This window comes from Prionailurus bengalensis, chromosome B3 (genome assembly GCF_016509475.1).
Source record: "Prionailurus bengalensis isolate Pbe53 chromosome B3, Fcat_Pben_1.1_paternal_pri, whole genome shotgun sequence".
NCBI classification, from domain to species: Eukaryota; Metazoa; Chordata; class Mammalia; order Carnivora; family Felidae; genus Prionailurus; species Prionailurus bengalensis.
The window spans coordinates 1,207,822-1,235,632 of record NC_057355.1 but is presented as its reverse complement, the minus strand read 5'-3'; the positions used below and the strand labels follow the sequence as shown (position 1 = coordinate 1,235,632).

General features: G+C 53.6%; 1 protein-coding gene and 2 long non-coding RNA genes across 5 annotated transcripts; 2 read left to right on the top strand and 1 right to left on the bottom strand.

The window, feature by feature from the left end:
- Nucleotides 1-1,098: 1,098 nt before the first annotated feature.
- On the bottom strand, nucleotides 1,099-12,136 carry ANKRD34C (ankyrin repeat domain 34C). 3 transcript variants are annotated; one of them, XM_043554605.1, is made up of 3 exons: nucleotides 11,749-12,136; nucleotides 3,946-4,152; nucleotides 1,099-3,634 (listed from the first exon to the last, which is right to left on the bottom strand). In XM_043554605.1, exon 3 carries the CDS (start codon nucleotides 3,590-3,592, stop codon nucleotides 2,012-2,014), a length of 1,581 nt encoding a protein of 526 aa, XP_043410540.1. In that variant the 5' UTR covers nucleotides 3,593-3,634; nucleotides 3,946-4,152; nucleotides 11,749-12,136; the 3' UTR covers nucleotides 1,099-2,011. The 3 variants fall into 3 exon arrangements, with proteins under 3 accessions (XP_043410540.1, XP_043410542.1, XP_043410541.1); XM_043554607.1 differs by lacking the exon at nucleotides 11,749-12,136 and adding an exon at nucleotides 4,795-4,980; XM_043554606.1 differs by lacking the exon at nucleotides 11,749-12,136 and adding an exon at nucleotides 4,807-4,980.
- Nucleotides 10,672-12,700, top strand: LOC122468174. Its single transcript, XR_006293144.1, has 2 exons — nucleotides 10,672-11,325; nucleotides 12,564-12,700. It is a non-coding gene; the product is annotated as an uncharacterized LOC122468174 (long non-coding RNA).
- Nucleotides 12,701-13,663: 963 nt separating this feature from the next.
- Nucleotides 13,664-17,211, top strand: LOC122468173. The gene is made up of 2 exons (XR_006293143.1): nucleotides 13,664-13,775; nucleotides 16,922-17,211. It is a non-coding gene; the product is annotated as an uncharacterized LOC122468173 (long non-coding RNA).
- The last annotated feature ends 10,600 nt before the right edge of the window (nucleotides 17,212-27,811 follow it).

Genomic DNA, 27,811 nt, shown 5'->3' with positions numbered 1-27,811 from the left:
TGACTTGTTCTGGCACCGCCTTCTCCTGGAGCGGCGGTGATCAGCCGAGGTGATGGCGCCCCCCAGCGGCCTGACCTTGTCTGGAGCCGTTTTTGGTTGTCGCAATTCGGGGGAGGATGCTGCCGGCACCTAGCGGGTGGACCAGGACAGCCCCCACGGCACAGAACGACCCAGCGTAAAGTGTCAGTGGTGCCCCCGCCCGGGAGGAAGCATCAAAAAATGAACATTTGGCTTATCTGTGAGCATCGTTGGCCGTCAGCACTTTTGTTCGGGATGCCCCGGTAAGGGTCTAGCAAGTGTCGTCACAGAGACCCTATCGTTATGAGAAGCGGATGTGGCAGAATTTACTTTACGAATGTACTTGGGGCTCAGGACTACGGAACCACGGAGGAGCTCAAGGAGACACGTGAACTTTTCAGCTGGACTTGACTGCGTTCTGTGTGGGATATTATGTATAACTTGTAGATTCTGAAGCCTCAGAGGCCTGGAGATGTGCGGGAGACTGGGCGACCCCTCCTCACCCCGGGTGCGGGACAGGCCCGTTCTGGCACCGGCCCCCACGCCCTTTCCAGGTGAAGCACTGCCAGCCCATTTTGCAGACAACCGAGTGGAGGCTCAGAAAAGCCGAAGGCCCCAAGCTGGGAAACGACGGAACAGAGTTGCAAACCCAGGCCTCACAGCCTCTCCTCCTTCCTCCACGGGAGGCGACCCCCAGGGACCACACTCTTCCAACCACAGAGCACACGAATCTGAGCAGCAGGAGGGAAAAATGAACAGGAAAACGACCAGGCCCGTCACCTGAAATGTGGCCCCGTCACACCAAGCGTGCTAAGTCTCTGCTTCCCTTCCTGGGTTTGTGCAACGGCTGGAAAGCGTCACCCGGGTTATCTCTACAAACCTCCCACTGCGTAGACACTTCAGATAATTCGCAGAAACCGGATTTCTCTGGAGTTACCTGGACAAGAGCAGGGGAGACGCCAGTCTGCACCCCCGGAAGTTTTCGGGCTACAACACCCGATCCACTCCCCGCCACTCCCTCCAGCCTGAGAACCTCCCACTTGTGCTTTCCACGTGTACGCGGCCCAGCGCTACGTATTGTTCTGGCTTTGCGGGGGGTGGGGGGTTTGACCGACTTTTCAGAAGAACAGGCAAGAAACAGGTCTATTCTGGAAACCGTATCACATTTACCTCCAAATTAATTACCAGACCCTGGCTGTGTTTTCCCAAGATTTTGCAACGGCTCATGTCAGGGCAGGCGGATGAGGCCGATTTCACATCTGACGCACCGATGACAACGGCACATCGGAATTTGGGGGACATGTAGTTGTATCTGGGGACTCATAGCACATCCAGATGAGCACGTGAACACAGTGTGATACGGGGGTTTGGGAAGACCGTGACCGTGCCGAGCAGGACACTGCCCCATGACCCGGTGACAGGCAGCCAGAGCCCCTGTGATGGGGGGGCCCTCCCTGCCTTCCCCGCCTTCTGATGCTTCTGATGGGGGCTCTGTCCCCCCCTTCTCCACCTTGGGCTGACACATAACACGCAGCTTGCCAGATCTCAGGGGCCAGTTTCGAGCTTTTGCACACATGACAAATTCTAAAGCCTCATTTCCTTTGTAGGCACTTTATAGATTTAGTACTAAGGGCATGCTTTCACTGCCGTCCTGGGATCTAAATTCTAGTTTGTCTAGTGGAAAGGAACTGATGTCAGGGGCCTAGATCACCGTACCAGCTGCGTTACTCTCAAACCCCAAAGGTTTTCTTCCTTCGGAGAAATTTATTCTCGGTAACCTCATCCCCAGAACCCAGTCACCCTGAGCCCTTTTCAAGCAAACCCGTAACAACCCACGATCATTTCAGAAGGGAAGCGGGGCCCTGTTCCGTACCCTGTGAGGCGGCCCGCACAGCAGCACGGGGGGACGGGCGGGAGGAAGAGGGCCCACACGGCTGTGTTGGTCCAGATTATGATGCCTGTCGTCGGGTACGTGGAGACCCTCTGGAAGTGTCTAGGCCATGATCTCCTCAAAGCCAGACAGCTGTTTCACATGCTCGACCTGCATGGAGTGCCTCCGGAGTAGTTTCTTTTGACTCCTCGAGTCAGCTCTCTTCGGTGAGCTGGGAGCCACGGGCAGCATGGATTTTAGGCCGCTGGCAAGTGGAGAAGAAGGTTTGCCGCCGGGCCTGATATCTGGGATGGGTGGGTTCAGATTTACGTTTAAAGGCGGAAGGAAGCCGGGCCTGGTGTGCGAGATGCGGTCCAGCAGCAGAGTCCCAGAACCTCGCCTTTCCAGAAGAGGCGGTGGCCTGGGGCGCGCCGAGCTGGGGGAGGTGCTGGGCGCTGCGTCCAGGGACTCGCGGGAACCATGGAAGAGAGCCACGTGGGAGCCGTTCAGCCTCTTCCTCTCGAGGGGCCCTTTGCCCGACTCCAGGGGGATGGGATTGAGCTGGTCAGCCCCTGGCTGCAGATCGAAATCGTACGGGTCATTTTCCAGCCACTTGCGGGACACTGATGGACTGACTCCAGCCTTCTCCTGCTCCACAGGGAGAGTCCCTCTTCTGGCCACACGAGGGTGGGACGCCTGGCCCTTGTCATAGGCGGCCTTCCAGGATGCGGGTGCCGGCGAGGCTGGGATCTTCAGAATCTGCTCTGTGAATGTGGGGAACAGGGCGGGGTCTTTGCCGTCGATACTGCTGGCTCTGGAGAGCGGCCCCCTTTTGGGGAAGGACACGTCGCTAATGCTCTTGATGACCTCACTGTCTGTGCCCGCGCCGTGGGCGTCGTCCTGACGCACGTTAGCAGCCAGCACGGACGGCGCAATCAGGCCCCAGGGTTCGGACTGGAGCCTCTTCAGCTGGGGCAAGCGGGCTCTCTTGAGGTTCCCAACTTTCCTGGTGGGTGACCCAGGCTCGTTGAGAGCCTTGGCGGTGTGGCAACCACTCGGATGCCCCGTTTGGACGCTGAAGAAGTCATCCTCCCGCTCGCTGGGCAGAGCGCCCAGGCCCGGAGCCTTCAGTTCGACGTCCGAGGGAGACGCGCACAGTGGAGGTGACTGTCTGTCTTCCACTTTGGGTGACGGAGGGACGTTAAGGTACTGTTTGGCGGTTTGGGCGCCCGCTGATGATTTATCTGTTGTGATGATAATCACCTCCTTCCCTTTGGCTTTGCAGGCGTCGAGGAGATGTCTCAGGGCGTCTTTGTCATCCGCGTGTATCGCGTAAACCAGAGCCGAAGCCCCCGTGCGGTCCTCGAGGCTGGGGTCCGCGCCGTTCTCCAGGAGCAGAGAGACCACCTCTCCTCCGGCCCTCCTGATGCAGGCGTGGATGAGGGCCGTCTTGCCAGACTTGTCCTGGATATTGGGGTCCGCCCTGTTGTCCAGCAGGTACTTGACCATCTTGGACTTGCTGATGCTCTGCTGGTCCACGTGCTTGGTGATGCAGGCCACCATGAGAGCCGTCTCGCCTTTGTCATTGCTCTCGTTGATGTAAGCGCCCCCTTCCAGGAGGAGTCTGGTCAGCCTGAGCCTCCCCAGCCACACAGCCTTTAAGAGTGAGTTTCCGTCGGTTCTCAGTTCAGTGTCCTCCTCCATCGCGCTGGCCTCCGCGCCTCCGAGCCACCGCGGCGACCAGACCTAGCGAGGGAAGAAGAGAGAAGCATGGCGTGCGTTCTGGAGGCGCCCGGGTGCTGATAGTGCGGCTGTCACAGGGCTGGATGCGGTCCTGTCCCCGCCTGATCCCAGGTGAGGCCACCTCGGCCGCATCGTCCAGCTCATCTGGGTCCGTCTCTTCATCTGTGATGTGGTGGGAGGGACGGGGACGGCCGCCTGGTGAAGCCACGGTGGGGGTTTACGGGAGAGCGGACAGAAAACATCCACACAGGACAGCAGCTGACATAAACCTGGCAAGCGATCACACACGCGGGGGCTGCCCGCCCCACACTCACCTCAAATGCCGCTTAGGAAACTCCGCTCCATGCCCACGGGCACCTGCGTCCCACGAGGGAAGGTGTGTGTCCCCCCGGGTCACTGCTGCAGCGCCGACATCGGGCAGCGATTCACACCCCATGGGTCACCTCGTAGATAGCGGATGCGCTGTTCTTCCAGGCGGGCATCCGAAAGGCCGGGAAGGAATCCACCAGAAACACGGGTTACTATCGCGATCGGGGAGGAAGCAGAGAGAATCATCGCAAAACAAACTCAACCTCGCGGCAGCCCTGATGTCACAACCCTCCCCTCCTCCCCCTAGTCTTCCAGAATAACGCCAAAGAACGGCCTTCCCGTGGGCAGGTACGAGGCGGAGGGCGGACGGGACCGCACGTTGCTCGCAGGCGTCACAGGGCACAAAGCTCAGGCTGCAGCTTCCTCCGCCGGGGTGAGTCTGCAGCCGCCGAAGGTTTTTCCGCTTTCGTCCTCCCCGCGGCCGCCGCCCGGTTCCCGCACCCGGAGCCTCCAGGCCGGGTGTTGCCCGAGAGCCTTCCCCGAATTCAGACAGGCGGGCCCCCTCCCTGGCCCAGGCGTCTGCCGGCACAGCCCCTCCACGCGTACTCTCGTCCCTCCTGCCGAGGAGGGGCCGCGGTTCCCAGGGTTCCTCGTCGCCCGGTGGGCACCACGGCTTCCCGACGCCACTGCCGCGAGCGGCGGCCAGCGGTTCACAACGTCCACCGGCCTGGAAGTCAGAGCCTGGCTTGGCCGAACGCGAGAGAGGGATTCACACCCCTCACAAGCGTTTCATACGCTCACAGACACTTGCTGTTTGCTTAGAAGGCCCAAACCGCACTCTCCCGTGCACGCACACGCGTACGCACGCCTCGACGTCGCTCTCTTCCGACGCCACGACGGCGGACGGCCCAGCTCGTCTCTGTGCCTCCAACAGCCGTGTCTCGGTGTGATCTCGTTGCTGTTGTGGGTGTTCCCGCGAGATCTTCTGCAGCAACGTGACCACCGTGCGGTCGCGAGTCTCTGTCCCCCCGTGCTTCCGTCTTCAGCCTCCTACGGGTGTGTGTGTGTACGGGTGTGCGCATGCACGTGTGGGGTGTGCGTGCGGGTGTGCCCATAAGTGTGAGCATGTACATGTGTATGCGTGGGGGGGGGGGCGTGTGCATGTGGTGTGTGCGCGTGCGCGCGCACGCATGCGTGCACACACACGGGCGCTGGCGTTTCCCTTAGGCCCCACCATCCCTGCTCGGCACTGGCGCTGCGCACACAGGGTCAGGGTGTCGAGGTCTGTGTGCGGCTCTGGACGTTTGCAGCAGGATTTCCGGGCGCTACATAACGGAGCGGGAACGTGCAGTGAGGGTGCGAGGTCTCCGCTCAGCGAGGGCCCTTCGTGTGCTGGCGCATCGCCCCCAGGGCCACCAGGACTCCTGCACACACCATCCGTCCGTCTGTCCACCCAGGGCTCCCACGCCTGCACGCGCTGTCTGTCCATCTGTCCACCCAGGGCTCCCGCGCCCACACACTGTCTGTCCATCTGTCCACCCAGGGCTTCCCTGCTCCCTGCACGCGCCATCCATCTGTCCGTCCACCCAGAGCTGTGCGCCCGACACGCACTGTCCGTCTGGCTCTCAAACGCCCCGCTCGCTGTCCCCGAGCCGCTTTCTAACTGTGAGGTCTAACAGAGACCCCGCTCTGTTTAATTATTCACCACCCTGCAAACCTGGGCTCAAATGTTCCTTCCTTTCTAATCGAGAAGAAAACCACTCAAGGTGGAAGAAAGCCGAGTAGAGTTACAACCAGCTCAGCTCCAGGCTGTATGAACACCTCCCACAGATCACGTCCTTCCCCAACCACGACTGGCCAGTAAGCACACAAACAGGTGTTCGGCCTCGTGGGTAGTCAAACGAAACCAAATCAAAGCCCAGTGAGATACCAGGAGGCACAGTGTCCAAATTAGCATGGCTAAAATTAGCCAGCCTGGCAATGCCCGGGGAGGGACGGGAAGCAACGGGACCCAGTGGGTGGGAGGACGAGACCAGCGCTCCAGCGGGTAATTCCGCGTCTGGGTTCTGTCTGTGGGAGCCCGGAAAACACGGCCACAAAGTCCGGCCGTCCCAGCGTGCACACGGCGCGCCAGGGGCCAGTGCTCGCTCCCCCCCGCCCCCCCCTCCGCCCATCAAGAGGAGGGGTCAGCGTGTGACCCACAAGATGCAGCAGGAGTGACTGTGACTTTCGAGGCAGGGCCTCCGTGGGCCTCCCAGCTTCCAGTTTGCTCTCCTGGAGCCCCGCTGCCTCATAAAGACACATGGGTTGTCCTGCCGGGGAGGACACAGGGAGCCCCAGCTGACCGCGACCGTTTGGGCGAGGTTGCCCCGGACCCCCGGTAGTTACAAGTGCAGGCAGGACCCCGGGCGAGGCAGCAGATGTGCCCAGAGCCTGGTCCAAACTGCAGAAACACGCACAAACAAGTGGTTCTGGTTCTAAGCCACTCGTTTGGGGAAGGTTCGTTCATATCAATAATTACCGATAAATCTGTGCAGCGAACCAGGTACAAAAGCGTTCCCGACAGCACTATTCACAAAAAGCAAAAGTGAGACATCCCGCGATGAAGAAAATAAAGAAATTGTGCCGTATTCATACACTGGGACGCTATACAACACTAGGTACTCTTTCTCACAGACTCACACTCACAGACCCCCCCACACACTGACATACACACACTCACACACACACACGGTTGATAACCGCATCTCCTGGATTCCTTGATACTTCGCCACCTTCTGTGCTGAGCCCTGGTGTGTTAATCTCCTGGGCCAGCCCCCTCCCAGAGCCTAGCCCCCCCCCCCCCCCCCCCCCCCGCCGAGCCCCCGAGGCAGGAACACGGTCTTCTCTCCCTCGTCGGCTTCAGGGTAGTTGGAAGGAGGATGAGGAAGAGAAAAGGGGAAGGTCATGTGGGTGGACAATCGGGTCCTCTCTCCGTGTCGCGTGGGGGGCCGGCCACGTCCCTCAAGGTCAGGGGTGGGGAGGGAGGGGACAGCACGGGACATCTAGCTGGTGCCGGTCTCCCTTCGTTTGCGGTCAGGGGTCACCTCCTGCCCGGAGCTCGGCCTCGTCCCTAACCCCCGCTGCTGAGGAGAGAACAGGGTGGAGGCCAGGCATTCTGGTTGCTCCCAGCCCATCTACAGGAATGACCTTCTCTGTGCGGGGGGAGCTGCTCCTCGTATAGCCTCCGGCCAGCCTTCACCGTGGCCTCCCAACAGAAGTTCCTTATGTGACACACACGCCAGGAAACAAACACTTGTGTGAGGACGGGACCAGACCCTTCGCTCTCCTGCCGCCTGCCGCGTGCCGCCTGGCGAGGCCTCGAGACCCACTCTCTGCCCGCCCGGGGCCCATTCCCCGCCTCAGGGCTTCGGCCACCGCCTCGCCTCCTGGCCCCGGTGGCCTCCTCTAGGCGTGCCCCCTCTCCACTGCGTCAGGCCGGGGGGCCCAGGCCCACACCTGCGCTCGGCTGACCGGGGACTCGGTCTCCCCGGAGGCCTCCAGGTGGCGAAGCCACTCAGCACAGAGGCGTGGGCGCATTCACCCTCTCCAGAGTGTATGTGGACCGAGAGCGTGTGGAGGCGAGAGGTAGGTACCAGGCAAACTCTTTTCCTTGTCTTCCACCAGAGCCTGCTCTTGGCGGGTTCCAGGCTGCGGGTGGGATGCGGTAGATTATCCTCTCCCACAACCCAGCAAGCCGCGCTCGCTGGCAGGCCGTGGCTGGCTCAGTGCCGTGCCCCTCGTGTTTGCTCCGCTTGCCATTCCCTCACTCCTCCCCCCGCCCCCCGGGTCTCCTAACCCCATAAAGCGTTGATGAACTAGCTCGTGTCTGCTTATGACATGTGCACTAATTTCTATTACTTATACCAGAGTGAGCCTTGACTGACACGCTGGGATTACCTGCCCACCCATCCATCCATCCACTCATTCATTCGCCACCATATAAATGTTGAGGGTCAATACACGTGCAAGGCATTAAGAACAAATAAGTGTGTGGAATTCAGGCTTGGAAGGTCCGGCGGGAGGCTGGAGGTCACCTGGGAGCCCCTGAGAGATGAGGAGGGTCAGAAGCGGCAGTGTGAGGACGCTAAGGAAGCATGAAGCCGGAGATGTATTCAACAGTGACCGATCGGATGAGGGCATCAGCCAAGAGCTAAGTCACTTGCATTTGGGCATTTACCTCCTCCTGTGTGTGCATCACAGACAAACGTCAGGAACACCTAATGCACGAAAGACCACGTGCCTTTCACGGCTTCCCAGCCTGTCGGAGAGAAGGAAGCAATTCTGACCCAAAGGGGCTGACGTGTGCCCAGAATTTTGAAACCCCGTGCACTTTGACTGCCCTGGGCACCATGTTTTAAAATTAGCAGCCCCCAAGTGGGTGTTTTTCTTCCCTGTGTTTCAGAAGAAGAGTTAACGGAGAAATGAGCAGAATGTGCCTGGTGCCTCTCCACTTGTCCCCCACCCAGCCCGCCCCTTCTCCCGGTCACTCCTCACGGCTGTTTTCTGTCTCAACCCCACCGTCATGGGGCGGGTACACCTCCCAAAGGCACAGGGACTGGAAGAGACACACCGAAGACTAAAATATCACCAACGCCAGAAAAAAATAAAACGATGCTTTCTCTGATGGAAGGGGCGGGTGGGTGGAAGTGATTACCATGTTCGTCCAGAAGCCCTGGGGCTATTTTACCGTAAACAGAATTATGAAAGTCTAAGGTTTCCGAGGCTGCGAGGGGCCGTGTTGTCCAGTCGTTCCCAGTTTAGAAATGGGGAATTTCAGGACAGATCGAGTCCTTTATCTTGCTGAACCCAAGCTCTCTCACTCCCGTGCTGCCCCACATCTTTTGCCTGAGCAGTGTAGACCAAGGCTGCCCAGTAATGGGCTGGGGGCCAAGTGCAGCCCACAGGGGCAGGTACGTCTGGCTTGACCGGCATAGTGTTTTAGTTTTGTTTCAGTTTGAATATTTTAAAATGGATCACTCATTGTTCAGTTTGGCAAAGGCCCTGCCACTCTCTGTAGCCTTACAACTGACCCAATTCATACATTCAGGCTACTTTCCTGGTCTTTGTAGGTATGTGGGTCTATGACACTGGGTGTAAAAGTAAACTGCTTGCGACACAAGTCATGATGCTGTGTCTGTGTTGTCCCCATCACCTCTTACCTTCTTACCTCTACAGGTTTGTTAGGACTCTCTGCTGAGCTACCAGATGGAGAAGCCCTTTGTGTAAGCTTTAAAGCAGGGTGTGCTTCTGCAAGCCATTATAAAAAGGTAACCAACCGGGCGGCCGGAGGGGGGTGGTGCTCAGTGGCTTCAGCGTCCGACGTCGGCTCAGGTCACGATCTCACGGTTCGTGGGTTCAAGCCCCGCGTCGGGCTCTGTGCTGACAGCTCGGACCCTGGAGCCTGCTTCGGATTCTGTCTCCCTCTCTGCCCCTTCTCCACTGGTGCTCTCTCTCTCTCTCTCTCTCAAAAATAAATAAATGTTGAAAAAAATTTTTAAGTTCATATCTAAAAAAAAAGTGACTCACAATTATTTCAGTGCAGATAAACTACCATGTTTTGTCTCCTCCTCCTCGAGTCACCTTGGCATCGGATTTCCAGCTAACCTTGCCATGTTTGGCACCGTGGTAAATCGGAGGATTGAGGCACTGCATTTGGTTCCAAGTCTACCTGTATTTGACCCCCGTGGGAAAGGGAGGCAAAAGAGGAGGGTCCACCGGCACCTGCAAACGTCTGCAGAGCACCTCCTGTTCCCAAGGAAAGAACTGGGGACACACATGACCGTACTTAGAGGCCCAGGGTTTCTAGGACTTTACAATATTCATGCTTTGTGTTCATCTTGTTTCTGGCTGTGGCCTTAATCTTGTCTCTCCCCTACTTTCTCAATTTGTGTTTGTTTTTTTTTTTCCAGTTGAAGGATGTGCTGTATTCACTGCAGTTTCAGTGAGATCAGCATCCCGCTGTGACCACGTTTGCACACGTAAGTTTGCACACAATTATATCCTAATGAATCTCAGCTATTTCTGATACGTGTCCACCTGACCTCTTGTGTATCTTTATAAAACACCACTTGAAATTCTTTGTGGAACAAAATAAAAGATAATGGTTGAACATGTTTTCGGTTGATCACCTGGCTCCAGCTGGCACGGACAGCGTTTCTCTAGATGCACTTCAGGTCCACGATTGCCCCGTAATCCAAGCTTCTGAGGGTGCACGGTCGTGGTGGGGCCATGGCAGAGAAACAGGCCACCCGGGTTCTAAGTTCAGCCCTGCTACAAGGTGGCTGTGAAATTAACTGCTGGCCAGCAGCATTTTGCCCAATGCACAGAACTCCGTCTCTGCCTTCCAAGATTGTTATAAGGGTCAAATATAGGCAATAGGGAAACACTCTTCAAAGTCCTATAAATATTTAAAGGATTATCATGTTGCATTAAACTCGTCCAGGATCCTACCTCTGAGCCCTGATCTGGGGTACTCAGCCCGCACCCCAGGGCCTCTGCCATTCATCACCCAACCTCTCCCTCTTCCAACCACCTTCTCCCCATTTCTGTCCTCCGCCCCCCAACTGCGATGGGCCGTTTGCTGAGTTTTCCCATATACAGTTCTCTTTGACCACCCTCCCCCACACGTTTGCAAGGGAAGCATTATGATCTCAACCTTCCAGATACAGAGCCTGCCGCGCAGACAGGTTGTGCGATCTTGCCCAAGCGCCTATGTTTGTAAGCTGTAGCTTGGATTCGAACTCTTGGTTCCTCTGAACCCAAGTTAGGCGCTTTCGCGGAGGACATTCTGCCGGCTCAGGCACACCTCCCCACTACCGCCACCTGGCGTGCGGTTTACAGGTGCAGCCACACCACCAAGTGGTCGTATAGACTCGGACGGGTTTACTTGGCCTCCTCTGCTCCCGTTTTCTGATCCGCAGCACACGGATAATGGCACACAAGCTCGCGGCGCGCGTAACAACCGCAGAACGCAGGTGGGGCGCTTAGCACAGGGCCTTGGCCCAGGTGAGCGCTCCATAATGTTAGATCTTGAAGGAGTTTGGGTGCGCCTTTCAAAATCCAGGAGGCCACCGCGCTCGGCCATAGCATTCGCGGCAGCTTGGGGATATTTTATACCCCGCCTCTTCCTTCTGCAGCCACGGGAAGCAGTTAGAGGCGGATCCGACGCAGAGCTCCGCGTTAGCGTTTCTCCCCACACCCCCCCCCCGCCCCCCCGCCCCGCCAAGGGTGGGGGCGACGGCCCGGGCTCTGCGCGCTGCCCGGCGCTGTCCGAGGTGCTGGACGCCGGCGGGGCGCGCTCCACGCCGCCGGCTCTGTGCGCAGCTTCCAGAAGGCCCTGCGCGGTAAGTGCGTCTCCATCCCTGCTCTGAAATGCTCACCTTCAAACTCTTTACAATTTCTGGAGCATTCTCGGGATCACAACCTCTCACCACTCTGTCGATCCTCAGAGGTTTTGCAAACATGTAAGCTTTGCTCCCCCTTCAGTGTCTGCAGAAATCCAGACGCCTATCACCCAGCCCCGCTCCGCAACCATCTCCTACAAAAATCCAGGCCCCTGCGCACCTCACCCCCACGCGTCAATGCAAAAATGAAAAATGTAAACCCGTGTTCCACACCCTTCTCCCACAGTTTCCTGTGATAAAACCAGACTTCCCCCCTCCAGCCTCCCACTCCTGCCTGCGGCTCAACAGCGTGGGCTGACTTTTGGGGAGCGCAAGATCCCTCTCACACAGTGAGCCACCGGAGACCCCTGCGGGTGCGCTTACCTGCTGGGGGTGCTCACCAAACGAGGCCACCTGAGTGCAGGCCACCGGTGGTGTCATTGCTCCAGAAGCAAAGTCAGGGGCCCTCGGCTTGGCTTCGGGCCGCTTACCGAAGGGCGCTGCCGGGCTGACCCGCGCGGGCGCTGGGCTCACGCCGGGCCTCGCGGGTCCCGTAGAATGACTTGCCCGGAACTTCAAGGTTCGTCAGTAAAGCCTCTGCGTCACCCCTCGCTTCTCCCAGTTCAAGCGGGAACACGGCAGTTTCTTTAAAGAGAAAGAAGGAGGCGTGGAAGACGACGGTCTCGCCCAGCTCTGGTTTGCAGGTCTCCTGCGCAGCCCGGCCCTGCGCGCCGTCCCGGGGCCCCGCCGGCTGGCTGGCGAGCGCTGCCGCCCGCCCGCGCCCCGAGCGCGGCCGTGTGGGCGTGTGCGCCGGGGAGGAGCGAGCACCGCGGGGGCGGCGGGGGCGGGCAGAGGCGCCCGCCGCCCCGCCCGCACCCCGACCGCGGCGGCCAGGCGCGCCTGACGGCTCCGCCCCAGCCGGGTGGGGGCCCCCGGGCGTGGGCGCGGCGACCCCGGGGCCGGTCGAGGGGCGCGCGCGCCGCAAGCCTGACGCCGCACGTGCCGGACCCCGGGAGGGACGTGAGCCCGGGTCTCCTCTGCTGTCCACGCTCTTCTGCCTTCCTCGGGCTTCCTTCGTCAAACGCCCTGGGATCCAGGACTTCCGCCCACAGCGTGGGCGGGAGAAGAAGGGAAGAGGGGGGCTGTGGCGGTAAGACTCAGGGGAGGGGGGTGGGCTCGAGGATCTGTTTCCATCCCAGCCCCGCCCTTCAGCGCACCTGCTCCAGGCGCCCAGGACTCAAAGCACGCGGCATCGCATCTGCAAGGTGAGCGCGCCCGCGCCCCGGCTTCGCGGAGGCCTGCCCCCCACGTCTAGGTGAAAACAAGCACGCGTGGGTGAGTGTTTCCTACAGGAAAGGCCCCCCTCCTCCTTGGGTCAATCCTAGTCATTTACATTTTCCTACAAAATTGCCCGCCTCGTTCACAACGGCAGACTCTCACGGCTACACCTGTCACCACCTTGTAATTTTTCATCTCTTCCAAACGTGTCCTTACACCCCCTTCCCATTCCGACACGGTTGCCTTTCCCCCTAGTAGTTTCGGCGTTTACTTTGTTGTGGTTGAATTACGGGATCTGCCTAAGTTCCACTTTGCGGCCTGTTACGGGGCCGATAAACCCAGAAAGCATTTTTCCTCCTGCTCCCTGCAGGAAACAATGAACGGCCGTTCAGCTGAAGGAAACAATGCGTGCTTTTGGATACATGCATGCGAATACACCCGTGAAGTTCATGACCTATCCCCACGCGAAGTTCATGACCTATCCCCACGCGAAGTTCATGACCTATCCCCACGCGAAGTTCATGACCTATCCCATCCCCACGCGAAGTTCATGACCTATCCCATCCCCACGCGAAGTTCATGACCTATCCCATCCCCACGCGAAGTTCATGACCTATCCCCACGCGAAGTTCATGACCTATCCCCACGCGAAGTTCATGACCTATCCCCACGCGAAGTTCATGACCTATCCCCACGCGAAGTTCATGACCTATCCCATCCCCACGCGAAGTTCATGACCTATCCCCACGCGAAGTTCATGACCTATCCCATCCCCACGCGAAGTTCATGACCTATCCCATCCCCACGCGAAGTTCATGACCTATCCCATCCCCACGCGAAGTTCATGACCTATCCCATCCCCACGCGAAGTTCATGACCTATCCCATCCCCACGCGAAGTTCATGACCTATCCCCACGCGAAGTTCATGACCTATCCCCACGCGAAGTTCATGACCTATCCCCACGCGAAGTTCATGACCTATCCCCACGCGAAGTTCATGACCTATCACTACCCTCTACACCTGTACTTTGTACCGCGAGGCAGGACGGGATTGGGGAAGCTGAGCCAACGCCGGAGTCGGACTGCATGGACTGAAATCCCAACCCAACCACTTGCCAGCCGTGGATCTCTGGTGAGTCACTAACCGGTCTGTACCTCAGTTTCCACCTCCATAAAACTGAATTAATAACAGTATCTACTGTAGATGGAAGCCGCGTTTGTGGTGACCATGGCGGCACCTATCAAGTGGCCGAATCACTGTGCTGCACTTGAAACGAATACATTTAACATGTGTCAACTGTACTCGACAAGAAAAAGGAAAAAAAGAAAAGAAAGGGTCTGCTTCATCAGGCCAGGGAGGAGGGGCAGCTAACACACGTAAAATGTCCCGTGCTCTGCCTGGTAGACAGTCGGCGCTCTCTATGTCTTCGCTGTGTTTGTCTACCTGATCCAGTAATATTCAAAGTAAACTGTTAAAATTTTTTTTTTCAACGTTTATTTATTTTTGGGACAGAGAGAGACAGAGCATGAACGGGGGAGGGGCAGAGAGAGAGGGAGACACAGAACGGAAACAGGCTCCAGGCTCTGAGCCATCAGCCCAGAGCCCGACGCAGGGCTCGAACTCCCGGACTGCGAGATCGTGACCTGGCTGAAGTCGGACGCTTAACCGACTGCGCCACCCAGGCGCCCCTCAAAGTAAACTGTTAGAAAGACTTTCGGGTGCTTGAATTCACTTATTATTCAAGAAAAACGTATCGAGTTTGGGCCGTGTGACCAAATCTGCATTTTATTTTTTTATTTTTATTATTTCATTACTTTATTTTATTATTTTTTATTTTATTTCATTTTATTTTATTTTTTATTTTATTTTATTTCATTTTATTTTATTTTTTATTTTATTTTACTTCATTTTAGTTTATTTTATTTTTGGTACATGCTGGAGACTGAGCTGTGAACAAGAAAGACACGTTCTCTGCCTTCGTGGAGGGCCCTTCTAAAAATCTGGATTTGTCAGCATGTCTCTGGGCGTGTGTGTGCGTGCGTGTGTGTGAGAATCAGTGGTCTGCTGTTCCATGACCCCCAGTTCACACAAAAGGACACGAGGCAAACGTTTTGCATGCTCTTCCAAATCCGCCTTCTGGTGGAGTCTCCGCCCCTTTGCCAGAGATGCACCCTACGTGCTAGACCCACTTGATTAACAACAACAACAATTTTCAAAAAATAATCCTTACTAGTAGTAGCAGAAAAGAATCCCCACTGTTGGCAATGCCTCCTAGCCGGAGACCTCCAGGAACACGCCTGCAGGTGTATAGCTGGACGGGACGCATTGGGCATCTTAGCAAGAAGGTGCTAGAACGTGCTGCAGAATTAGGGCTTTGGTTGGGAGGCTTAGGGGAGGGTTTGCTCCACTCTTAACAGAGGAGAATCACGTCAGACGGTATTCTGACGCCACAAAGAACATTAGAAAGTGATCCTTGGTGCCATGCTTCCCACGCACTGTTTTTGTTTTTCTGTTTGTTTTTAGCGATAATTGACATATAACGTATTAGTTTCAGATTCACAACGTCATGATTCAGTATTTGTATGTACATCTTGCAAAATGATCACCACGGTAATCTGATTAACGTCCATCACATTACACAGTTACAGTTTTTTTCTGGTGATGAAAACGTCTAAGATCTACTCTCTTAGCAACTTTCAAATATATGGGGGTGCCTGGGTGGCTCAGTTGGCTGAGCGTCTGACTTTGGCTCAGGTCACGATCTCATGGTTCATGAGTTCAAGCCCCACACCGGGCTTGCTGCTATCAGCCTGTCAGCACAGAGCCCACTGAAGATCCTCTGTCACCCCCTCTCTTCCCCTCCTCTGCTTGCGCTCCCTCAAAAACAAACAGTAAAAAAATAGCTTCAAGTAATAATATAGGACCTATTACTAACCATAGTCCCCATGCGATACATCACATCCCCAGGACTTATTTTGTAGCTGGGAGTTTGTACTTTTTAGCCTTCTCCCGTTTTTGCTCCCCACCCCATCCTGTGTCTGGTAATCACCAGCGTCTTCTCTGTGCCCATGAGTATACCCTCCGTTCCAAGCCAGGGCAGGGACAGTGTTTATTTCCCAGCCTGAACGGGTTCCCTGCACAGAGTACACTTTTGGTCAGTCATCGTCCGTAGGGAAGACAGGCTCAGAGGTCAATACTGAGCTGCTTGGCCGGAGCTGTAAGCAAGGAGCCTTAAGTCCTCTGATTCATTGTCTGTACCCAGATTCGGAGGCTATGTTCTAGAGCCATGAGGCATTTTCCCAAGATCACGCAGCAAATCCATTCCAGGTCTACTAGGTCTCTTGAGGTCAGTGTCGTGGGACTGGATGTGTTCCAGGCTATGACACATTTTTAAATAACTTTGACTAGATTGTTATTGTAAGTGTGTTATCGGTATTGCCTAGAAAATACAGATAAGATATGGACATGTTCTTCCAGTCCTCTTAGCCCACCTTTAATGTTAAAAAAAATAGTTTCTTTCAAATGCGTCTATTGCACATGTAAATCGGATATGCTTTTTGCAGCAAGTATCAGAAAGCCCGTCTCAAACAAAGAGGGACTGATCTTCTTACACAACCGCATGTCTGAAGGTGGGCCACTGCTGATGAGGGTTCAGAGGTTCAAAACTCCCAGGGCCAGCAGTTGATGCCTGTGGCATCCCCCTGGAGTTTTCCAGAAGGCTGCCGTCAGCTCAAGCCATAACATCCACATCCCAGACAGACCACTGGGAAGGAGCGGAGGCAATCACATCTTTCCTCTTATCCGAAGGGCAAACCTTGCCCAGAAGTACATCGCACAGCCAGGTTCTCCTTGAATCTATTAGAAATGGGACATATCTGAGGACGCTGGGAAAACGGGAAGCCAGACTGCTATGATTGGCTTAGATCAAGAGACGCTTCCTTTCCTTGGTCTGGTCTAATGCCAGATCGGAAATGAATAATACGACTGTCACAGTGCTTGTTATTAAACACTCGGGAGGTGCAGATGAGCAAGAAAAAGAGGCTGATATAATATTTATAATACACAAGTGTAATTTATAAAACTAGAATTAAACAACAGAGTACGCTGTATTAGTCTTGTTTCCTTAAAAATCAGCTACGAAGCCATCCATCCAGAGGTCTATTCCTCTGTGACTTATTTCCACACGACTGCGAGTTCTTCTACTGCCTTGTCAGTGGCTGCGTGAGACACGAGTGTGCGTGTGAACCGCAATACCTTTAACCAATTCTCTGTTTCAGATGTGACGCTCTCCTGTGGCTTCTCTCTGTCGTAAACCACACTCCGGTGAAGGCCCTTTCGTCGGTCTTTTTCAAGTTTCAGAATTATTTCCTAAGAGCAAAATACTTGAGGTTCCCGAGGGAAAGGTAGGCAAAACTTTACCACTTGCATACAGAGTGCGACGGGCTGCTCCGTGAAGGCCGTACCACTTTTCATTACCCCTTGCTCATGGCTTAGTGCATCCTCCACCTCACGAGATCTCACTGTTGAAGAAACTTGCTAACGTGATAATTAAAGATGTATTAGGTCATTGTTCTCATTTGTGTTTCTTTTATTACTAGTCATGGCTGAATTTTAAAGAAGTGTTTATTGCCTATTTTTCTGTCAATTGCTCATTTATACCTTCTAAATTTTCTCTTGGTGTGTTGGTGATTCACAGTTGGTTAGAAAGTGGACATAAAGTAAATAAAATTGTTCATAATTTCCTTATCCAGAAATGAGCACTATTATTCATCAGTTATTCATGGGAGTTCATAATGGGTTATATATTCCTCTCCCTCTCCCTCTTTTCCTGTCTCTCTCTCTCTGTCTCTTGTCTCTGTCTGCCTCTCTTTCTGTCTGCCTCTCTGTCTCTGTCTCTATCTGTGTCTCTGTCTGTCTTTGTCTCCTTGCCTCTTTGTCTCTCTCTCTCATGTCTCTATCTCTTTGCCTTCTCTCTGTCTGTCTTTCTCTTTGCCTCTCTGTCTCTGTCTCTCTCTCTGTCTCTGATGTCTCCCTTCCATCTATATATCGATCAATCTCTCTATGTACCTATCTTGTGACTATTTCCTTTGGATAAATACCCCAAAGTCAGATTTCGGAGTCCTACACTAATACTATTTTTTAAAAATATTTGCCAGTTTGAGAGGCGTGCTTGTAAGCTTTTCTCTTTGTCCATGATCATACCCTCTGGCATTCCCAGTGTTGGCTCTGTGGGGCTTCCTTTCTCTTTTTTCTTGGTGAGACCCCACCAGGGCTTACCTATTTCATTGTTTTTCTTCCAAAGACAGATCTTTGACATTTGTTAATTGTAGTATTTTTCTAGTTTCAATTCACTATGTTTTACTTTCATTCCTATTAACTCCCTACCCTTGTTTTCCTGTTTCTCTTGCTGTTTGTTTTCTTAGCTTTTTGAGTTGAATTCATAGTTCTGTCTTACTCTTCTTTGCATACAATTGACTTAATTCAAGGATACAAAGTATCTTCCAGGTACAACTTTGTCAATCCCCCTCTTTTTTGTCTTCAAAACGAAAATCACTTTTTGAAAAATACGACACTTTAATACAATTAGAAATTTTAAAGACGATAGAAAGTACAAAGAAAATAGAAAATCACTTGAAATTCTTCTATGCAGAGTTAACCATTGTTAACATTTTGGGGAACGTCTTTCCAGAAATTCTGTTTAATAAATGTATATAAAAATCTCATGCAAATGGTGTCCTGCCATACTTTTAATAGTATACTCTATAATGAAACTGTTTTTCTGTTAATGACTGTAACACATAATAGGTTTCAATGAGTCCATTGTATAAATATATTATAATTTATTTAACCCATCTACAGGAGATGCACATTCTAAGTTATGTCTAAGTTTTCATCATGATAAACAACTATAATACGTTTGCCCAGCTATCCTCTAGGAGTAAATATCTACAAAAGAAATTGCTGAGTGAATGTGGGGGAAAGAATGAACACATTAATAAGTATTTCTAGACAATCCTCCAGAAAGATTATAAAAATTTATACTCTCACCAACAGAGCACGATACTAACCATGTCTTACCCCCTCATGGGGTCTAGATAGCATCAAGCTTTTTAATCCCTAACAATCTGATTAGCAAAATATAGATATAGATATAGATATAGATATATAGATATATATACATCTTATTTTTTTGTGTGTATATATATATATATATCTTATTTTTGTATTTCTTGAGTTACTAATGACGTTGATGAACTGTGTTCACCAGTTGTCTGTATTATGTTTATATGTGCACATGTGTGTGAGATCGACTGCTTATATCCTTTCCCATTTTTCTGACTTCTTAATTTTTTAAGCTTTCTCCATATTTTGTGTTTATGTTCTTAATCTGTCATACATATTACAAATATTTTCCAGTGTTTTGTGTTTTAGTTTTATGTGTTGGTTTTGTCGTGAGTTTTTAATTTTTAAATTGTCTAAATCTTTCTTTATTTTCCTTTAAAACTCTCGCCTTCCAGACGCCCCACTTACAGTGCCCTGGCCTCAAGACTATGAAAGATCCAGGTTCCTCCCGAGGCTCTGGGGTTTGGGGTTTGGGGTTTAGAGTCAGATGTTTGCTCCTTCTAGTCTGTCGTTTGTTCAGTGCATTGAGATGAACCATGCTCCCAGTCACAGACTCACTACCCCAGTGAAGAAGTCTCTCTTCTCCCCACCGCTTTTGAATGTCACGAAAACTCGACTTTATTCGTGAGCGTCCCTTTCTGTTCTATTCTGTCGACCCACCTGCCCCTCCTTGTACCACCTCGTTCTCGCTGTCAGCAGTTGACAGTTTCGGATGTAATGGCGTGGATTTCTCCTTAAACGTCCTTTCCAAACTTCCTGAATTTTACCGCAGATTTGCTCTTTCCGATCAACCTTAAAATCACCTTAGATACTAACGGTTACATTTTTCGTCAAATAGTGGTTTGTTTCCAAACGTAACGACACTACCGAAATATCTTCTTTTTGCTGAAAATAAATTGGGAGGTCTGTACTTCCAGCGAAAAGTCTCATGTTCTTTTTTAAGACCGCAGTCTGGCGTGGAACCACACTGCAGACCTCCAGAGAGGCCTGTGAGCCTCCGGCCTCACTCTATGCAATGGGCTGATGGGCTGAGTTGCGTGTCCACCCCACCCCACCCCCGGCCTCCCAGTATTCCTGTGTTGAGGCCTGACATCCATGTGATGGATGGTACTTGGAGGTGGGCCTTTGGGAGGCAGTTAGGGATAGATGAGGTCATGGGGGTGGGGCCCTCATGATGGGTTAGTGCGCTGATAAGAAGAGACCGAGGGAGCTTGCTTCCTCTCTCTCCACCATATCCCGACACTGAGGGAAGGTAAGGAGCCCTCACCAGGCACCCGATCAGTTGGCACCTTGGTCTTAGACTTCCCAGACTCCTGATCTGTGAGACATAAACGTTTGTTGTTTGAGACACACGATCTACAGCGTCTTGTTATGGTGGCCCAAGAACAAGCCCGTCTACACAAACTCAACGTAAGCTTTCTGAGTTCAGTCACCTGAGTCTGTTCATTGATGACTCTCTCCCCGCAACACTCACAGCTTTTCCCCTGGGATGAGGTTCCTAGGAGAACAAGAGGTGTTTTCTGGAAACAACTCCTGGTTGGTTGGTTGGTTGGTTTTTATTTCTTCAAGTCTGTGCTATCAGCATGGAAACACTTAGCAATTGGCTGGATTACCCATTCTGGTGAGGGAAATAGGCCGCTTAGAAGGGACATTATATTTCAAAGCAACCATCATGGGAAACCATCATGGCACTTGGCTTCCTAAGCAGTAAGACTCCCCTGAAACCCCTCAAAACCCGGAGCACCAGCCTATGGAAAGCAGTCATATTGATGTAAGTCAGTACCCAGTGAGGACTTGTGGATTCGTGTATGAGTAACGATATATACATGTGTATTTGTGTACGTATGTGCGCACACACACACACACACACACACACAGACACCTACAAAAGTTTATTCTAAACTTGATATAAATGACATGTAATACACTACTTACATATAAGAATAAAATACACAATATTTTCTGTAAATTGTGTACAATCGATTTTCATAGAATGGTTTCATTGATTTAAAAAAAATTTTTTTTAACATTTATTCATTTTTGACAATGGGAGATTCAGAACATAAGCAGGGGAGGGGCAGAGAGAGAGGGAGACACAGAATCCGAAGCAGGCTCCAGGCTCTGAGCCGTCAGCACAGGGCCTGACGTGGGATCAAACTCACAGACTGTGAGATCATGACCTGAGCTGAAGTCGGATGCCCAACCGACTGAGCCACCCAGGCACCCCGGTTTCACTGATTTTTAACAAACTCTTATATCCCCAGTCTACAAATGCAGTTCAAGCACGATCTCACAAATGGACTTTTGTCCCCTTCCACCAACTCCTTCCTTCCAAAACTGTCGTACCATCAGATATGTGATCTACTGTTAAACTATCTCTCACCCCATACAAATTACATTCGTGACACTCAAAACCTGTTTCCAGGGTGCCTGGGTGGCGCAGTCGGTTAGGCGTCCGACTTCAGCCAGGTCACGATCTCACGGTCCGGGAGTTCGAGCCCCGCGTCGGGCTCTGGGCTGATGGCTCAGAGCCTGGAGCCTGTTTCCGATTCTGTGTCTCCCTCTCTCTCTGCCCCTCCCCCGTTCATGCTCTGTCTCTCTCTGTCCCAAAAATAAATAAAAAAACGTTGGAAAAAAAAATTAAAAAAAAAAAAACCTGTTTCCGTTTCCACACTAACTTTAAGTCTGATCTGCGTTATTATAACTCTTCTCATTGATATACAGAGAAACCTTGGACTGTGAGGAATTGTTCTGTGAGGGTTCCGCAAGACGAGCAAACATTTCTAATACATCTTAACTTGATCAACGAGCGATGTCTTGCAATATGAGTAGGACGTGATGCCGAATGTCACATGATCACAACTGAGCGAAGGTTCTTCTCTCTCTCTCTCTCTCTCTCTCTCTCACTGTGGGATTGTGGGTGATTGTGTCCCATGCTTGGATGCTCGGTCTCAGGCCGTGGCGTTTGGCAGAAATCCGTGATTTTTCAGCAGATTGGAAGGTGCCCATAACTGGCACTTGTGTATTTTTTGTCACTTCCAAGCACCTGTGGGCAGTCCTTTGCTTTTGCATCCAAGAGTGAGCTTAGGAACGCTTTGTTCATTCCAGGTCAGGCTGCCTGCAGATACAGACCCTTTCCTCTGCTGCCTTATTGCCAGTTATATTCGATAGAGTCTATGACAAGAGTTTAGTAATACTGTACTGTAGTCAACAGCCGTTAGTGACGGTGAAAGTCGCCCTCCACAGTGACCCTCCTCTCTCTCGTCTCCCTCACACCAGCCACGAAGGTTTTCGAAGGTAAGTGCTGGTTAATTTGTTTATTTTTCTTTCTATTTTGTATTTTCTTTATTATTTTGTATTAGATGACAGTATTGTAATCGTTTTTAGATGAATATTTTTGGGTTGTGGAACCATTCACCCTAGTTTCCATTATTTCTTATGGGGAAATTCGCTTTGATATACGAGTGCTTTGGATTACAAGCATGTTTCCGGAACGAAACACTGATAGTGTGGACAATCAGTAAAGCAGTAAGTCAAGCCCCGGGTTGTTACACCTGCCAATTCGGTTGTGCAGATGCTTCCAGAATGTCCGATTCCAAGCTGCCAACAGGCTGTCATGATGCACAACTGGGGACAGAGGCACACCATGCCGTTCCCACCGTGCAGACCCAGCAGATCCAGGGAGCCACGGGAGCACAGACGGCAGTGGAATGCGTCAAATAATTAGGAAGGGAGGAATTCTGAGTATCTATTACCTTTGCTTTTAATAGAATGTAATTGTAAGTGTATATATTAATTTTTGTCATGGTTACGTCCAACAAAGGCTCTCAAAGTTCTGGGAAACGACCCGCCCCTGTGAGCAGGCAGGGGACCCTAGCGCCTGCCGTCCGCACCCCCGGAGCCGTGGCCCGGCTGGGCTGGAAGAGGCAGACACCTTGCCCAACTGACATTCTGCGTGGATGGAGAAGCCGGCCTCGCGTCACCCAGGCCCAGAGGTCGTGGCCACCAAAGCCACCCTCCGGCTCCCCGCGACGGGCCCAACGCGTTCTCTCTACGACGTCCTGCTCTCTGTGGTTCCAGCAGCCGCAGCATCGCCTGGGATTGTTAGCAACGCAGAATTCCAGGCCGCTTCCAGGCCTGCTGACTCAGGAGAGGAGCGTCTCCAGGGCGGGCGGCCCGAAGCACAGGAAGGTGGGACGCCCGCTGAGTTACCTGGGTCCCCGCGTCGGAAGATGCTGAGTCGAACGGAGCGGGGCCCGAGCACGGAGAAGCTTTCAAAGCCTCTCCGGCTGGCGGAACGTGGAGGCCGGGTGAGAGTCTCAGGCACACCATGTCTCCTCCAGGACTCCCCAGCCAGAATGTCACCGTCACCGTGGACGTCCCTGCGCCCTCGTTGGTGTTCCCTCCTCTAGAGGCAGGGCGAGGCTGGCTGCAGGGGGCGCGTGCAGGGTGGGGGCTCCGGTGGGGAGGCTGCTAGTGAGCGGGTCTGCGGTCCCTGCTGCCGTGCTCGCCCAGCAGGAGCGAGGACCCATCCTGCCCTTCGGGGAAAGTGGACTATGGGAAGCAGCAGGGGCAGCGAGCCCACAGCGCTGGGTCTGTGCCCAGCCCGGCCCCTCCCCCCCCCCCCATCGCCTGCGTCTGTGCAGACCGCGCGGAAGGCGTCCTCGCAGAGACAGGGTCACCATCGGCTTCCTCCCCACCCTGTTCCGAAGGCTCCTGCGGAAACTGTTTTCACCTCAGATTTGAGGCGCTTGATACAAACACTCAGCAAATATTTCAGCAAAAATGAATGTCCCCAAAGAGCCGCTCTACCCGGGCTAAGTCATGATCGCCAGTGTTCCTCTGAAATGCCCAAAATAGAGCGGTGCTGGCGGTTCCCGGCGAGGCGCGGCCTTGTTTCGCTAACCTAGTTAGGAGCTGTCAGCTCGTGCTTCGGGTCCTGTGAGCGTCTTGCGGTTCTTTGTCTGAAAACCCTCCCCAGCCCCCCCGAGGACCTTCACACGTGCCAAGTTCCAGGACGCGGCCCGGCCCGCATGTTATGGAGACGCAGCTCTGGCTCGCGGACCCCAGGAGCGCCGTGCGCACTGGCCAGGGGGGGAGGCGCCCCCGAGCAGAGGACCCTCTGGAGCCCGTCCTTTCTCACTCCCTCCACACTGACAGACGTGGAGGGACGTCCCTGCGTTCTAATCCGGTTCCCGCCCTGCTCCAGGAGAGGAAGGGGAATGCCCCCCCCCCCATTGTGGAGACAGCACCCTTGTCCTCACGGCTACGTGCCAGGAGCGGACTGAGACAACGGCGGTCAAGTCCACCGCTGCCCGGGGGGCAGCAGGGACCAGCTCGTCCCAGTTTGTCAGGGACTCTCGGTTTCGGCACTGAAAAGGCTCGGGTCCCACGCAAGAACCCTCTCAGTCCCAGGCGAAGCAGGGCCACTGGTCACCGTGGGCGGGCCGCCAGAAGCCATATCTCCTACAACCTGGAAAAACAGCCTCAGCTCAGCAGCACGATGGAATTCCGTAAGGCGAGTCCCATGGGTATAGCCAGTAACCAAACCCCCATCCGGGGGACACCAGGGGTGATCCAGTCCGAAGGCCCCGGAGCTAAGACTGGGGACGCGACCCAAAGCAGCCGGCTGCCGAGGCGAGCACAGAGCAGAGCGGCCCGAGGGGGCGTCGCGTGGGGGTCAGAAGAGGGGCCGAGCAAGGTCACTGCAGCCAGGCCACGCTCCGTCCCCGGCCCCGGGGCTGCTCCAGACAGGCGAGCACAGTGGCCCCCCGCAGCTACTGCCTGCCACACAGAGACTCTTCAAAGGACAAAGGGACAGAAAACCGTCAGAACCTGTGTGTCTTTATTATAAAAGGGACACATTTATAGTCGAGAAATGTGAAAAAGTACAGAAACACCATAAATTTCAAACCTCACACGAGCCGCCACCTTCAACAAACCACCTGTCACATCACCATGTATTTCTTTCCCGCAAAAGCCAGGGGCCCACGCGGTGCAGTCCCAGCCCAGTTATGTGTCGTGAAAAATCACTTTCCGCGAGTCATCAAAAGCACCTGAGGTCTCCACTGGAGATGCTCAAAGAGAATCAAAAGACAACCAATTTCTAATCCATAGAAGCACTTCCTAAACGTTCCCTTCCCGTCCACGGCCTCTGGACCCCAGCACCTGCAGCCGCCCCAAAGCCCTCTCGGTCGCCCTCCCAGCCACCGCCAGCGCTCTGCCAACCCCACAAGCCGTCTCCAAGTCTGTCTTCCTCCTCGGAGGACTCCGTCCCCTTCCCGCCAGCACATTTGGGCTCGAGCCCCACCTGGTAGCTCACCCTTCACTTTCTGCCCCTTTGCCCAGTGTCCCCAGGGAGAGTCCGGGCTGGGGGAGGGGAAGGAGCCAGCAAACGGTGACAGCACGTTCTTTCCTCCCACCCCCCACTGTCAACACAGAGCCCCACATGGAGCTCGAACCCACAAAACGTGAGATCATGACCTGGGCCGAAATCGAGTCAGACGCTTGGAGCTCCTGGGGCCGGGAGGGGATGCTCAGTTGGTTAAGCGTCCGACTTTGGCTCAGGACATGGTCTCACGGTGCTGGAGCTCAAGCCGCGCGTCAGACTCTGTGCTGACAGTGTAGAGCCTGCTTGGGACCCTCTCTGCCGTGCTCCCGCTCGCTCTCTCAAAATAAATAAACATTAAAAAAAAAAGAGTCGGACGCTCAACCGACTGAGCCACCCAGGCGCCCCCAGAATATTCTTTCAGGGACAAGGGGAGGAAAAGGAAAGTATCGCAAAATATGCAAACACCTGTCATGTCACAGTTTTTAGAAAATAAAACGGTAAATATTTCATACTCTTTTTTTTTTAATCAAACTGCAATTACACTGTGGGTGCAAGTTTATTTTTATTTATTTATTTGTAAAGATTTTAGTTCTAGGTCATGTCTACACCCAACTTGGGGCCTGAACTCACAACCGGGAGATGAAGAGTCGCTCCACCAATTAGCCCCTGCAGGTGCAATTCTATATTGCAGAATTCTATATTCGTTCATTCATTCATTCATTCATTCATTCAGCAAGTACTTACTGTGGGCTTATTACATGCCAGACATTGTCACTAGGGAAACAATGAAGAAACAAAACTCGATGCCCTCGTGAAGCCTAGCGAAGTGGTCAGAGGTGACACAGATATAAAACAAAGTGGGGACGCCTGGGGGCTCGGTCGGTTCAGCGTCGACTTCAGCTCAAGTCACGATCTCACAGTTCGTAGGTTCAAGCCCCGCGTGGGGCTCTGTGCTGACAGCTCAGAGCCCAGAGCCTGTTTTGGATTCTGCGTCTCCCTCTCTCTCTCTCTCTGCCCCTCCCCTGCTCGAGCTCTGGCTCTCTCTCAAAAATAATAAACATTAAAAAAAATTTTAATAAAATAAAAACAAAACAAAACAAAGTATGTGTTATGCTAAAAGGTCACGGATACTCTGTAATTTTTTTAGCAAAGTGAAAGAGGTCGGTAATGCTGGTTAGAGGGCTATTTACTTCCCAGTGAGGTGACGTTTGAGCAAAGGCTTGGCGGACGAGGGGGCAGCCATGCAGGGTGGGGGGAGGAGGGTGTGGCAGGGGGCCATCGATTACACTGTAGGACACCCAGCAGCATCTCTGGCCTCCCCCCACCGGATGCCAGCGGCACCCCTCCCCAGCGTGACAACCAGGAATGTCTCCGGGCTCCACCAAGTGTCCCACGGATGCAAAAGGGCCCCCAGTTAACCACCATCGAGGGCTACGCGTTCAGATCACCTGAGTTGCTCACGGTGGCCCGGACTCCTCCTCAGACCAACTAAACCAGGGGCTCCGGGAGCACTGGGAACACTGTAAGCTCCCCGGGATTTTTCTAACGTGCACCTGAGGTCAAGGACCCTTGCCTTGACCTCGTGGTCCCGACCCTTGAGCGCACATCCGAATCCCCTGCAAGCTGGTCAAGACCCAGCGTGGGGCCCACCCCCAGAGTTCCAGATTCAGGAGGTGGACACGAGGCCTGAGGCCCACGTTTCTACCAAGTTGATGGGCGATCCTGGTGCGGGGACTGCCCTTGGAGCGATGCTCAAATTCTGATGTGCGTGGGAACGACGTGGCCAGCTTACTGAGAATGTCAGTTTGCACAAACATCCTGACTCTGCGTACCCCTTGCGGGGCCCAGACCTACCCTTTTAACAAGCAGTGTCCCAGGCTATTCTGATGCAGGGGCTCTGGAAAACCCGAGTCCTGACACGGCGGATGCTGTCTATACCGCACTGGGCTGGTGAGGCCCCTCTTCCAGAAGCAGGCTCAGCAGGCTTGGGGGCAGGAGGCTGAGGCCTGAGGCAGAGACAGCCCCATCGCTCACTCACCTGGGAAAGGGAGGGAAGGGCTCAAGGTTCATCAAGCTTGGCCACACGAGGCCCAACTTCTAAAACGGAGGCTCCGAGGACCCTAACTGAGACCCCCACGGCCGGGACCCATGCCTGCCGCTTCCCTCCCCAGACGCCAGCTCACCAGGGGAGGCCTGACCCTCATGTCTCCAGGCCTCTACCCACCCTCCCTTGTCTCCTGCAGCGTCCGGCCCCGGGTGTGCTCAGACCTCCCGCCCACACACGGACAGCTGTCCCTCTTTCCTTGCTCGTGCCTGGTTCTCCCTGCCTCCCCTCTACCCGCCCACCCCACTGTCACCACACCCCCACTCTCGCCCCTCCCAAATTAATAAACTTTAAAAAATTAAAAAATAAAATCAACATAATGACAGAAACAAAGGCAAGAGGAACGTAGCTTGAATTAAATCTCCCGACCGCTCGCTCCCAGCCATCGATAGACACCCCCCCCAGACACGCAGAGCGGGACCTTGCTCCAGGAACTCGTGACTGCCCTACTCCCTTCGCGTTGTCCTTTCCTTAGAGACTACAAGTAACCTGATCTCAACAGCAGCTCGCCCCTCAAGGGCCCAAAAGCCTTGCTTCCAAATTCCTTAGAGACTCCCTGACGCCCACTAACTTAAAAGTATAGAAGCAGTCACGCGTCACAACCCCGGA

Excerpts from the sequence above, each read along its gene's own strand:
- ANKRD34C (XM_043554605.1), bottom strand. The coding sequence starts at position 3,592 with ATGGAGGAGGACACTGAACTGAGAACCGACGGAAACTCACTCTTAAAG.